The sequence below is a fragment of the Coturnix japonica genome, chromosome 7 (genome assembly GCF_054131305.1).
Source record: "Coturnix japonica strain WE chromosome 7, WE-NBRP24, whole genome shotgun sequence".
NCBI classification, from domain to species: domain Eukaryota; kingdom Metazoa; phylum Chordata; class Aves; order Galliformes; family Phasianidae; genus Coturnix; species Coturnix japonica.
In genome coordinates, this window is record NC_140669.1 from 22750963 (window position 1) to 22764942 (window position 13980).

Sequence of the window (13980 nt, forward strand, 5' to 3'; positions counted from 1 at the left end):
TATATGTGACTGCTCATAGGAACCGCAGGCAAGGGATGCAGCGTGAGTACCATCACACTTTGCTGCCTCCCAGTCTCAGTGCTGAATGCAATGTTCTAACTCTATGTAAAAATGCTTTCATTGCTCAAGCAACTGGAAGCCCTCATCTGTTAGCTGTCAGTGCTAAACCACGCAGGGAGCAAATGCAAGAAGGAAGAAGCACTGTACGGTGTTGTTTATGCCCTTACTCCATTCTAAACAGAGATATCCATGAGATGCCATTCAGCTGTTCTTACTTCCTACTCTATAGTCTGATCATTTTAGCTTATATTTTATTTTGGTACTTTTCTTGGTAGAAAAACAAAAACAAAACATGATTTCTGTAGTGTTAAAGGATCTGAAATATCTCAGCCGCGCATTCAAGAAGAATTTTTATAGATAAAAGTCATCTTTTGCAAATGACTCTGGATATGACCTACAGACTATCTGAATTAAATTCATTCATAAGATATGGAGATCCACTGAAGACATGAACACTGGCTGTCAGGGGAATACTTCCAGCAGTACAGGGAAATAAAGATTACTCATAGCCTAAAAAGAGCACAGGACGCTTTACTGAGAGCTCATAGAATGGTTTGCCGTCTAATTCAGTTCTATGTTTCTTCCCCGCTAGAAGGTTGAGGTGATGAATCCAATTTACAAAAGCATCTTTCCCAGAAATAGAATGTGAGTGCTCTGGTGCAGAGGGAACAGAGCACAGTAGGCTCAGGAAGTATCTGTGGAGCCAAGTATTTTATCTGTAGCAGTATTTCCCCTGAGCACTGACTCTCATTTCTCTGAGAACACCTAGTTCAGCACCCTTGAGTCTACCTGAAAGACTGAATGGAAGGAAACCAATGTTGTCCTTGTTCAAAAACTAGATAAAGTGCTCCCCGGAATGGAACTCAATTAACTAAACTCATTTCTTAACAATGTATCTAGAAAGGTTCCATCTTGGTAGAAACATATCAACTCTCAAGAAACAATATGCGTTTTCTTTTACTGTTTGTAGCCTTTTGCTTTACACTTCACAGCAAAGAGTACAGCCCTTCAGAGTACTTCACCACAGATATAGCAACAGCAAGTAAAAAACATTTCCACAGCATCTTAGTCCTATACTAGTCTGTCCTCATGTGCCCAGGCCAACAATAAACATGAGCAGCATCAAAACCTTTCCTACTTCGGAGCTGCCTACAAGTTGCATCACAACACCCATGTCTTACACAAGCGCTTTCTATTTTCTCTTGACTGGCTCAACCCTCACACACAAAGGCAATGAGGCTTCAAGTAGCTGGTGTTAGAACAAGGTGTGTTGGACACTGAACAGTAGCCTAATTCTGGAGCACCAGCTACTTGAACTGTGTGGTTTATGCATGTCATGGGACAGCTACAGCGCACACACTGAGCACACGTGGAGCTACCACTTGCAAAGCTGAGCAAAGTAGAAAGGGGATACAGCTGAGAACCTTCACAGAGAGGAAACGCAACAGCAGTGGGGGGAATAAGGGAGGGGGGAAGAGGGAATTAGCGCTGAGTGTCCAGGAACGGCGGCTAGGGCTCTGGGGGTGGGGGCTTTTCCCCGACTCCTGACGTAGAAAGTAAGCCGGGATGCCCGCCCCGGCTTCTTAAGGAGCGCGGCGGCGGGCACGGAAAGCGCCCTGCCCTGCCCGGCCCTCCCTGCACGCCGGAGCGCCGAGGTAAGGGCTGCGGGCGGCGGCGGGCGGGGGGCGTGGGGCGGCCGGGCAGGGCTGGGGGAACCCGCGGGCGGTCCCCTCGGACTCTGCTCCCCGCTACCGTCTGCGGCGTCTTTAAGCTCCGGGATCGGGTGAATGGTCCTAACTGGGAACTCCAACCAAGGGGAACGCTGATAACCAACGAGCTAATTAACTTTTTTTTTTTTTTCCCCCTCCTTTATTGTACGGCACTGTTCGTTATGAGAGGCGGGATGGGGGGTCAGTTAGAAGAAAAGAGAAAAAAAGGGGGGGGGGGGGGAAGGAAAAGACTAAGTAGCCAATGATACAGCCCCTGTCCAAATGACAGCTAATCAGTTTTAGTATAACTCCTTAGTCTGAAATATTTGCTTAGGTTTCCTTAAGTTATTCTTAAGCTAGGTTTCTTTCGAGTTTTTGCTAAAAATAATCTTACTAAGCTAAGTTAATTAAGTTAAAAAGTCAAGGTAAGCGGATATGTGTGTATTACACGGTACACATGCACAGTTGCCTACTGGAAATTGGAAGCCCAATGGAAGTGCTCTGATGTACACACTACGAGGAATAAAGTAGTGACTCACAGCACGTTCTCAGATTTGCCTCTCAGAAAGCAATCCAAGCCTGCCTTGAGCAGTAGGGTACGAGAGAATTATGCTTCCAGAGATCCTGATAGCTGCACAAGGTCGGTCCTGTTACTAACAACTGTCCAAGCAGCATCAGAAATGTGTTCTATGCCTCTTCATTAAATGCAAGTTTAGGATCTAAGACTGTCAAGTCAACATTCCTCACGGGATCCTAAATCAAATTGGATATAGATGTCACTCTCCAAAAGCTTACTGCCAAATAGTTCCCAGAACCTGACCATGGAACCAGGCGGGGTGCTAGAGAAGAACATCACTGTCAGGACTGAAATCACAGTAAGGGCCCTTCAGACCTTCAGTAATATATGCTCAAGTAAAGCAGCTTGGCCTTCTCTGGTCTTGCACACAGGCTGTGGCCAGGCTGCTTTCACACACTCAATCCCTCTGTGTGCACACATCCTGTCTTTGACATTTTTTTTTTTTCCACAGAGTAGAAAGATGCTGCTTTTGTTTTTGATGAGCTCTCATGGAAGAGTCACTGATTAAGTTAAGCTGGTTAAGAGAAGTAGCTTTTCCGATTAAAAGCTGAAAATCTCAACCCCACACACAACCAGTTACCATCTCCAAACAATCAAACCAAGACTACAACATTTGTGCTGAGCTGTTGCTTTTTAACATAATTGTTTGTGCTAAAAATTCTCAGGTGATGGCTTCTACAAACAGTATGTTCTGCACGCACCATGATCTAAACTAACAATAAACCCCAAATTTGTTCCACATCAGAAACGACACTTAGAAACATATTAGAAAATACACAACAGAAGCAGGTGGTATAAGTGAACTCTGATGGAGACTACTGGGTCTTTCTTACCCCTAGGAGTTATTATTCGCAGATGCTGTACTATGGCTTTGCTATACCCTCTTTTCAGAATCATTCTGCATCTTAGCAGGTAAAACACCCCTGCTCAATGGATGATTTGGTAAACTACCATTAATTCCTTAGAACACACTTTCAACAGTTTTCTGCCTGCACCAGCAGATCCCCGGGAGTCTGCAGACTATTTCAAAGGACTTTGAGAAAAGACTTTTAAAAGACAAAAGTGAATGGATCTTTAATGGAAAAGTTTAAGGGTTACAGATCTGCAAATATGCCAGAAGCTTCCAATACAAAGAACTTGGAGATAAATTAGTTTAATCACAGGGATGCGAAAAAAACTGTGATAGTTTTAACACGTGCTTCTGCAGCACAGAATAATGCAATTCCACTGCATTTATACAATAAAGCATATCAGCATTTTTAAAGAACAGATAAACTACTATCAACATCTAGTGCATTCTATGTAGTGCAAAGCACAGGGCTTTGTTCCCGAATCTAATGGCAGTAAGTTTAAGTTATATTGGTTTTGCTATGTTTCAGTGACACAACGGATTTCGGTAACGGGGGAGGATCCACTGCAACATGAGGCTCACCTACTCACTGCTACTCATGGGAATGTTCTGCCTGACACCTTCCCTCTGCCACAGCCAGATTGATCCACTGACTCTTGGGCAAGCAGACCCTCAATGCTGGGAATCCTCCTCAGCTGCCTTACTGGAGATGAGGAAGCCTCGCATTTCTGACTCTGTCAGTGGCTTTTGGGACTTCATGATCTTCCTGAAATCATCAGAAAACTTGAAACATGGGGCTCTGTTCTGGGACCTAGCTCAGCTATTCTGGGATATCTATGTGGACTGTGTGCTCTCCAGAACCCATGGCCTAGGAAGAAGACAGCTTGCAGAAGCTCAACAGAGGATCACTACTCTACCTTCTCAGTTCACAGGGAGAAACCAAGGTTACTACTCCTTTAATATATCTCACAGACCGTAAGCAGTCTAGAAAAGGAAGAAAATGCAGGCTTATTTTGCTGTGTGGTAATAGCACACAAACAGCTGACAGTGCTGTACAACTCACCGATCCAACATAAAACTACACCTAAGTTTAAAGTGATCACAGTAAAAAACTTGATTTCCTAGTAATGTAGATTTAAAAGCTGTCATTAGAGTTCCATTTTATGAGTGTTGGGCAGAAAAGGCAGAAGGGGTAGAAAATAAAACATTGGAGGATTCAAACAAAGGCAGCAGCTCAGCCACTGAACAAAGATATTCTTCAACACCAGCAATTTAGTCAGTGTTGTGCCACAGAGAGGCTAGTTACAAGTTCCTCATTCTGAGAAGTATGTTAGTCCAGGGACAGTCATACTGGTGCTGCTAGGGAGAGCAGCAGAGTAAGGATATGTTTAATTGCTATTTAGTAGTCAACCACTACATGGTCATATTTGTAGGTAACTCGGACCAACATGTAATGGAAACAAACCTAGCACTCAAGTGCAAGTGAGTTTTCAGACACAGCTATAGTTTCAGGAAGAACAGGATCTATGACACTGAAGTGCTGCAATTCCTTATCTCTAAGTTCCCTAGCTGAGAGCAGAATCCACAGACTTAAACTAAGAATCTGCATAGGCAGTAAGGCAAAAGCTGATACTTCACAGTAGGATCCACAGAAAGTAGCATGCCACTTAGCTTCTCTATTCCCAGTGGAAAAATACAGCATAGCTTTTCCTAAACCACATTTTTCTACAAGGTTTCTGTACTAATCGTGCTACCAGTAGGTGCATCCTTCTCTGGAGAACATCATCTTTCAGAAAGGGACAGTGCTATGCTTTGAAAGGATTCAGATCCTTACCACCACTTCCTAGATCGACATTTAAATTATTAGGATTTTGGGGTCATTGTCCACAGAATAACAAAGAACTGCTCTGGGCAGTCATCTATTAAGGTGTTTCTGAAGAAAGGACATGAAATTAGCATTTTTCTGTCCCAGTGACACTATACCACTGGGCAGTCCAGCTCTTACCCACAAATTTTAAGTTTTTGTGTGTGTGTATATTGGAACATAGGAGTCAGTAAGAAGGATCAAGAGGTCTTTACACCCATTACCTACAAAAAGTATCCTAGTCATTAAGGTAGGAGATGGGAGCTGTATTTGAATCCATCCTCTCAGACTGAAGAGGAACTCATGCAGTGACAGTTTCTAAACTGAATCAAACAAGTGTCATTTCAAAAAGGAAACAATCTACTGTCCTGATAAGGCTAATGCACTTCTGGGTGCAAGTAGCAAATAGCTTTAGTACTGCTGCTTCATGTGTCTATTAAAAGCTGAGAGAACCATTAAGCTAAAGCAGCTGATGAATTTTGTCTTTTTTTTCCCCCAGGATTACAGCTTTGAATTTTGTTGCCTAAGTTCCCTGAGCTTTTTCTTTGCAACTGGCTTTTCATATCACACTTTGCTTTTCCTAAATAAACAACTAGTCTTGAAGACTAGCAGTCAAGATTAAGAGTAACAGCATGGTGTCTTTCACAGTATGATTTCTTGTTTTGTGATTAATACCAACTTTTACTTACTCTTATACAGAGGGATCTTAAGATACTACTAAATACTCACTTTAAGAGAAATGCAAACTCCTCCCTCCCCTCTTCCCTCTCATTCTTTGACTTTTTTGTTTTGTAAATCACAACCAGCTGGTCTGGTTTCACTGCACAATTGATTATCATCAGTTGGAAGCTGGCAGCTTCTAGCAGTGTCAGACTAGATTTTATTTTTTCGAGGAGCTAACCTATCATTCAAGCCTCCGAGTTTCTTAACAAAACAAGCTGTTTTAATCTCTGTAGCCCCAGACTCTACCAGCTTGCTTAGTGAAACCAGAGATCAATTGTTAATAACTGCAGAGACAAATCACACTCTAGAAAGTAATGAGAAATTGAATTACTACTTATTATGTGCAAAGATGTGTACAAGCCTCTTTTCTTATCTCAGAGAATAGCATTAACTGCATTTGAATGGCCTTCTGCTCTCCATTCCATGTCTACATGAATAGGTTTCAGTAGGCTAGTCTTAGAAGAGTCAGCCAGTGCTGTTCCTTCTACAACTGTTGATAACATCTTTATTTGAATTTTTTTTCATCTTATTCCTCTTAAGCATTCCTAAAAACTGCATTTTTATTTTTTGTTTTACCAGCAAACTGTCATAAACCAGGAATAATCTGTACACTACATAAACTGTAGTTCTTCAAGCATACTGAACTAGAAAAAACAAGATAGATCTAGACACAGCACAGAAATGCTGGTTTTAAAGTATTATTACTGTCATCAAGCCAGATTTCTGAACTAGAAGATAAATCCCATGAGATCACTGTGAAAATTGAGTAATACAGAACCAGAAAATGAGATGGGCCAGAAGGGACCTTAAAGATTATCACAACTTTCAATAGCAGGGAGCAGCAGGAACTAAACTTGTCTAAGAAAAACCGAAAAACCTGCAAAGCCAAAGAAACTAGGAAAGTCTTCAGGACAGCTTGCAAGTAGCAATGAACAGAACTAGAACTATTCTGACACACCTAAGAAGCACCTCCACAGTTCTACTGCTCCACAGCTAACTGCTCTAACTCTGCTAATTACAAGTGAAAAAGTTCTACAGGAAGGCTAAAAAGGAAGGTCTGTGATGAAGGGAAAGGCCAGAGAGGTTTATCAATGAAAGGCAACTTGCAGATGGAGAGATAACTATCACCAAAATGTGAAGATGTGACGTCTGGGGCCAGAACACGTACTTACTATTGAGAATATTGTGACGATAACAGCTAAAGATAGAGGAAACAGATGTGGGAAACTGAGCACTCAGTAGCTCTTTGTCATTTTGAAATGATTTACTTATGTGTATTTTAATATCACTTTTCAGGGATGTTCACTCATATTGAGAGGTCACCAGTTCTGAGGAAGAAAGACTTGTTTGAAGATTTAATAAAAACCCACAAGCATAAAAGTAGATCTACGTTACTTGGAAGAATCACTGGAGAGCTAGGAGAAAAGAGGAAAAGACATATTTAATCCAAGATCACAATTTGTATATATTTTTTAACTGTTTCTCTTTTCTTTTTGCATTTTAAGTCTCACTGATGTTAATCTGCAGGTGGATAAACGCCTATAACTAGTACTGTATCTGATTTAACTTCTGGGTTGTTGTTTTGTTTTTGTGTTGGTTTTTTTTTTTGTTTTTTTTTTTTTTAAGTACCTATGAATTTAGTCTCCCAAATAAACTGCATGGTTTATAAGCAGTTGCCCGCTTCAATCTGTATGTATATCAGGCTTTATGTAATGCATGTGACCTACTCAAACTATTTTCTTTTGAGTGCCAAAGCAGGAAAACACTAATCCTCTAATGAAACGTAGACAAATGGAACAGGAAGTTGCCCAAAACATCCACCATTGCTGCTATTGTACACAGAGCTACACACACATACAAAGCAACCACTGCTGGAAGACATCATCCTATTAAAAATATTTCCCAAAGACCTTGCAGTTTAATGAAAGATGTTGATCTGGGCAACCAGATAATTATAAGTTGCCCATAGTTGGGACCCTAGGACCGACCTTCAAGTTTATGGATTCTTTTAGAAGTTACCTTGCATAGGATTTACAGTCTGCATCTTTTTAAACAATCTTCACTACTGTTGGGAATCAGTATTAAAATACTCCAAAAGAATTCCACACAAAGGAAAATTCAACAAGACAGTAATGCATTTCATTGAGTACCAATATAGTCGTATCTCACTGTCTTCTGAAATTGTGAGCGTTTTCTGCTCACAATTGGTACTGTGGATTTATGCTTGCTAGCATTATATCTCATGCTGGACAGAGACCTAAAAGACAGTACTACTTCAAAAGGAGAAGCACAGGAGTAGCAGTCAAGGAAGTGACCTGACACATGCAGGGTAGTTTGCAGTTACTGCACTCTTGGCTTCTGGGAAGAACAGAATGAGTAGATGAGACAAACCCGTTTGAACACAACTCGGTGTTCCTTTTTTTCCAAGTAAGGGCAGAACTATGAACCTCTCAAATAAATATAGAAACACAGAACTGCTAGGTACTTATTTTTATTTACATTGTCCTTTCCACTCCTCTAGTATTGCTTCTGTGCAGGAAACCTAGAAATAGATTTTTTTTTTTTTTGAAAGCTTTTTTCATGAGCTATTTCAGTTGGAGTGGATGCTACTTAACCCTTAAAAAGGGCCCATACTGTCCTTTTTTATTGCTATGCTGACAAAGAAAAAAAATCTAAGCCTATTAAGAATTAAGATGCCTTTACTCAACGCTTATGATGGCATTTTTTGCTGTCACAATAGATACAGGGCTGTAGTACTAACTAGCTTTAAGATGATACTCCAAGACAATTTGAAAGTAAAAAATAAAAAATTAAAAAAAAAAAAGTTAAAGCAAATATACCTACAAATGCTTCCAAAAGTCATGGAAGTAGAGGAGTTAGTCACTGATCTCATTCACTAAGTTTTCAGTTCCCCCATTTTTCACAGAAAGGTGAAGCTGTCCATCACATTTCTTTTGCATTCGTACTTAGACATCAATTAGATATATAACACCGTAGGTCTCCCTTCAAGCTTTAGTTCTATTACACCTTGATGTCTCACTAACCCCAATTGTTGTCTTGCCTTGCTCCAGTATCTTGCTGTTATTGTCATTCTTGTGCAGTACAGCTCTGTTTTTTGATGTAAACTTGGGTGATTCCAGAATAGGGTTGTTCACTGGGAGAGACAGGTTTTCACATCTAGGGCATAGTGAAGCACTGAGTTCTGCTGGGGGACTGCATACCAACAAAGAAATGCTGAGTAAAGATCAAGCTTTATATGGTTTTGGTACCTTGAACGAACAAGAAAATACTAATGTACCGTAGGCAGATGAACAGCTGTGCTATTGACTAAGAAACAGGTATGGTCTGGCCATGCCCACTGGCAGATTTTAGCTGAAAGAATGAAGTTCCTCAAAAAAAAATTCCACTCTTTTAACAGAATCTCAACATCAGATTCTTCTCTCCTTCCATTTGGCATCAGTGCAATTTGCTACTTCTACTTTTCACATTAGGTATTAATCAAGAGCTAAATATATTGAGAAATTCAATGATGAAAATATAGCAAAGGGCCAGACAGCCTTCTGTGACAGATACCTATCAGCCACACAGCAACACCTATAATGACACCCTCAAATGTTTCTTTTGCACTAACTGCTATCCAAGCATAAGGTAAGCAAAAACCCACTGAAAATCACAGAGAAATCTTGATTGCTCACAGAAGGATTAAACAATAGTAATCATAGTCAAGCAACAGAATCGTGTGAAGTGTGTTTATGGGAAAATCACGACACGGTCTGTCATAACAAAGTGTCTTACTTAAAGAACTCATTCAAGTCCTATAGCCTGACACTTTATTCAGAGAGAAAAAAATAACTTAAAACAAACTCAATCTTTTTGTGAGTAGAGAAATGCTTCTCCTCTGTTATCTCCAAAACTTTCCTTCCCTGAGCCTCCTTTCTTCTGCAGCAGATTTGAAACAGGTTGTTTCTGACAGTGTGAAGAACGTGCTTTGCATCTGCCTTTGCTGACATCTGTTGGAATATGAGATAACAGAGAAGGGAGTGAGTTTTCAAACAGGTGCTGCCCAAAAGTAGGCACAGCCCAAGGCAAAGGCAAGATGTGTAAAGTTCCAGCTATTCAACAGTTGAATAGTTCCAAGGCTGCTGTCTGAGATGTGGAGATGAAGTAGATGATGATGCAGGGCCGCAGGCAAGATCAGCTCCAGTTCTTGTACGTAAACAAATACCCTGCCTGGGCCAAACTGAAGCAGCTTGGAAATGTTTAACACAGTGTTTTAGCAAAAGAATTCTATCCAACTAGTTCATACATTCACTTTTGAAGAATAGAAAAAAAGTAATTTTTAAATTGGTATGAAGTGTTAACATATACAGCTTTCAGTGTTTCACATCCTCCTCTTGTATAGTACAATGAAAACCATATTTGCAATTCTCTCAGCAGTGTCAGGTAAAACAGCCATGCTCCACGACTTTATTATGGCAGGGCACAAACCAATTATTTCCCAGAACGCATCCCAGTCATTTCTCAATTGTAATAATTACCACAAGGTGGCAGCACAGTAAGGAAAAAGTGCTGACACTTCCAATCTATCTCTTCATCCCACTCCTTGGTTAAGACAAAGTGAAAATTTAATTGACCAAGCACTGCTAAGAGTAGAATGCATGGGAAAAAAAATCACTAGCAATTCTTATGTTTCACAAAAAGGAAAGAAAGAAAAACTGGAAGAGGGTTGATTTAGATGAGATATTCTAATTCTATTCTGGAAGAAATTCTTTTCTATGAAGGTGGTGAGACACTGGAACAGACTGCCCAGAGAGTTTGTGGATGTCCCTTCCCTGAAAGCATTCAAGGCCAGGCTGGATGGGGCTGTGAGCAACCTGGCCTAGAGGGAGATGTCCCTGGCTATAGCAGGGGGTGGGAACTGGATGATCTTAAAAGGTCCCTTCCAACACAAACCATTCTACAAAAGTTGAGTCCAGCTATTCAGTTTCAATATTGCAGCAACAACATAGGAAAACTTCATGTAATACAGTATAAGAGAGAAAGAGAACTTGATTTTAAACCAAAATTGATTTCACTCATTCACACTAACTCACTCAAAAGTACTACTGTACGTGCGTTCAGGTGGTCTCTCCAGCATTCACATAGCAAGGTGTATGTATCCACATGATATGACTACAGTGAGTTACACTGACATGGAGGAAGAGATGACAGTTCTCCTTCAGACTCCTGGGTTACTTGCACTGTGCAAATTTTTTGGATGCAACTTTAATTCCTTTTGGAACTAACAGTCGTGATCTTTTATCTCTCCACCTCTGCTCAGTTCCGTGGGTCGTGAGTATTTATTTGCTGTCTTCTGTCTTGAATGCCTTATAGCCATAAGTCTTGTCCCTTACCTTCACATTATTATCTTCAAATGGCTTTGTCCCTTGTTTCAGGCTGTTTTTTATTTTCCTAATCTGAGTGTCCTGAGAAGCTGCGTGTACGGAAGGGCTATGAGCTTGCTGAACAAGGAATCTAGCTTGCATCATTTCCTGACTTTGACACATCCCTCCTGCTCTTTCTTCTTCTGCTTTGACATTAACATGTTCCCATGCATTCCCCATTCTATTTAATGTCCCTAATAGAAATCTCTGCATGAGGACATAACTTGTCATTTGATTGTTCTGTTTTCTCTAGGAGCATAAGGAAGGATATTTTGAGGAATGGACATCTCTACATTATTTTTAATGATGATATTAACCAAACATCTCCCTGGGAAGAGGACTTGCATTCTGACATTCCACGGCTCTATTCAGCTATTTCAGAACACTACATTTTTTAAGTTAGAAGTCTTTATTTTTTCTTTTCCCTGACTAACTGTTCTCAGATAAACAAATCCTAATGCCTTACGGGTACCATGGCTAATATATACCTAATTTTATAATCAGTTTAGCTCAAGAGTCTGCTGTCTAATTGGCCATTTGCAAAACCAGAACAGGAGAGTAGGACTTTACCTGCACACAGTGTTCCACAACAGGATGTGAACTCTTATGTGGTTTGCTGAGATGGCCAGTGAAAAAGCAGTCCTGGCAAAGGTCAAAATTCAGGCAGTTCAGACAGCGATACCTGTAAAAGTAAAGAGAAGGATTAAGTTACTTTCTTGCAACTGAGAACTCGATGTAAGTGAGCCTGACTACTAGAAATTCACATCCCAGCATTCTAAAATTCAGAGAAGCACCTAAGTTAGAACAAAGATTTTCATCTGCATTTTCTGAATAGCAAGCAATTTTTTGTGCGCGTGACAATGGAGTAATCTCCAGAACCCAGTCATGATCTTTGCTATTATTAATTTGCTGCAATGAAATTCAGTCCAAAAAAACCCCAAACAAACAGTTGTTCTAGTATCACTTTTGAAAATACAGTGACATCTGCATGTTTCTTATAGCGTACCTCTATCTGCTGCTCTCGTTGAACTGTAAGGTTACTACATTATTCATGTAGAATTTGTAACTTCACAAAAAATTTTTAAAAATAAACACATACTCTCTAAACTTGCTCTCAGTGAGAAGACAGTAGCAGTAAAACCCTGCTCTATGCATTCTGGTCCAAAGGTAATGTTTATTTTTTAATCAGGAGGCATTTTCACTTAGATGAATAAGGTAATAAGATGGCTAACTTAACTAATCAGTTAATATGTCCAAATATGTTCAAAGCCAGAGAGAATGAGAGCTAGGCTGGGTTTTCTGCCTGTCATATTTTGGTTTGTTCTCATTAATACTTACAATGTTTCTAATTAATACTTGTAACATTATAATATATGCACATAATATGAATCATGTTGTAGTATACTAATTCTCATTAATACTTCTTGTGCCTCTAAACACATTTTTGATCACCTATGATTACTTCCAATAACTCAACTCCTACAGATAATATAAAGAGTGATTAATTGCCAGTGATGTCTACATAACAACGTCAATAGAAATAACACCTCAGTTCTCTCATACATTTAGAATTTTTCTCATGTATTCCAATGTATGTTCAAGCAGGGAAAAAGCTGATTTGTATACAAAGAACTATCTAGCTCTTAGGTGTATATAATGCACTCTGAATTTTTCAGGTGGAAAATGAGAGAGGAAAGTAGTGTAATAACTCAAGGTGACAGCAACACAGAATTTTTACAGATTCTGCTTCCTGTCAAAGCACATAATTTTCTTCATCTACCAACACTGGCACAGACTTTGTAGTGAGTGTAGTTTTAGGGTTGTTCTGTAGACAGAGCTCTGAATGTCATTGAAAGCCTCTGTGAAAAAAAAAAAAACAAAACCAAACACAGTAGTTAATTAAAAAACAAACCAACCAACCAACCAAACAAACAAAAACCAGAAATAATTAAATTTTGACTTGGTCAAAACCCACAACAATTTTTTTTCAAGGGAAATTCTGACAAATTTGATAAACATGAAAACACTTTTTCCCATAGCTTTGCGAAGAAAATGGTCTTATTGCCAGTGGCGTGATGAGTCAGAAAAATAGTATTAGTAGACAAAGCACGTATGCTTCTTCAGGAATTAAGTCTCTGAAAAATGGACAGGCAGTATATACACTTCTAGCTAGGATCATACTGAAATATTTCTAGGCAAAACACATTCTTGATCAGAGCAGAGATGCTTTTCTGCATGGAACAGTTCATCAGTCCGTACAGCAGGGTTAATGTTTTGGATGTCTTTTGTTCGAAGCATTAAACAAATTTTCTGCCAAGATCAACATCTGGAATTGTCTCTTAAGATAAGCACCTTACCAAAGCAATTAGCTTTTGACATCTCTGCTTAGTAATTTCACTCAGGTTTCTCAGTTAAATCCTATGCCCTTACATTATTTCAGCTCTTCCATTTTTCATCACTAAAGCATGATTTCCTGAGAGGAAAGTGTTCAGAACTTGACTTACGCCTGCTTCTTTACACACATATCTAGAGCTGCACAACAACAACAAAAAGGCTGATCACAATAGCATAAGCAATACATAAAATGCGTAACAGAGCAGAAATACTTTATGTAACTCTCTACCTGTTTAGTATGGAAATGGGCCAATCTGTGTGCAATGGTTCCACACAACTGTCCCAGACTAATGTTAATAGTCAGCAAATTATAGGCTCTGCTGGTTCCCAGATGCAGAAGATAGAAATAAGCTCTATCTACGATACCATCTGTCTACTCC

The 13980-nt window shown here is 39.7% G+C and overlaps 1 protein-coding gene and 1 long non-coding RNA gene across 3 annotated transcripts; one reads left to right on the forward strand and one right to left on the reverse strand.

Moving 5' to 3' along the window:
* Positions 1–1603: 1603 nt before the first annotated feature.
* FAM237A (family with sequence similarity 237 member A) lies at positions 1604–7455 on the forward strand. 2 transcript variants are annotated; one of them, XM_032441607.2, is made up of 3 exons: positions 1604–1715; positions 3726–4140; positions 7080–7455. In XM_032441607.2, exons 2-3 carry the CDS (start codon positions 3768–3770, stop codon positions 7226–7228), a joined length of 522 nt encoding a protein of 173 aa, XP_032297498.2. In that variant the 5' UTR covers positions 1604–1715; positions 3726–3767; the 3' UTR covers positions 7229–7455. The 2 variants fall into 2 exon arrangements, with proteins under 2 accessions (XP_032297498.2, XP_032297499.2); XM_032441608.2 differs by lacking the exon at positions 1604–1715 and having other exon boundaries at positions 3400–4140.
* Positions 7456–9518: 2063 nt separating this feature from the next.
* Positions 9519–11976, reverse strand: LOC146760115 (uncharacterized). The gene is made up of 2 exons (XR_014948341.1): positions 10877–11976; positions 9519–9793 (listed from the first exon to the last, which is right to left on the reverse strand). It is a non-coding gene; the product is annotated as an uncharacterized LOC146760115 (long non-coding RNA).
* Between the last annotated feature and the right edge of the window lie 2004 nt (positions 11977–13980).

What these genes read in the sequence shown, in the direction of transcription:
- FAM237A (XM_032441607.2), top strand. Translation starts at nt 3,768, where the DNA reads ATGAGGCTCACCTACTCACTGCTACTCATGGGAATGTTCTGCCTGACA. An exon ending in GTTCACAGGGAGAAACCAAG is followed by an intron (nt 4,141 to 7,079) that starts GTTACTACTCCT and finishes ATCACTTTTCAG; the next exon opens with GGATGTTCACTCATATTGAG.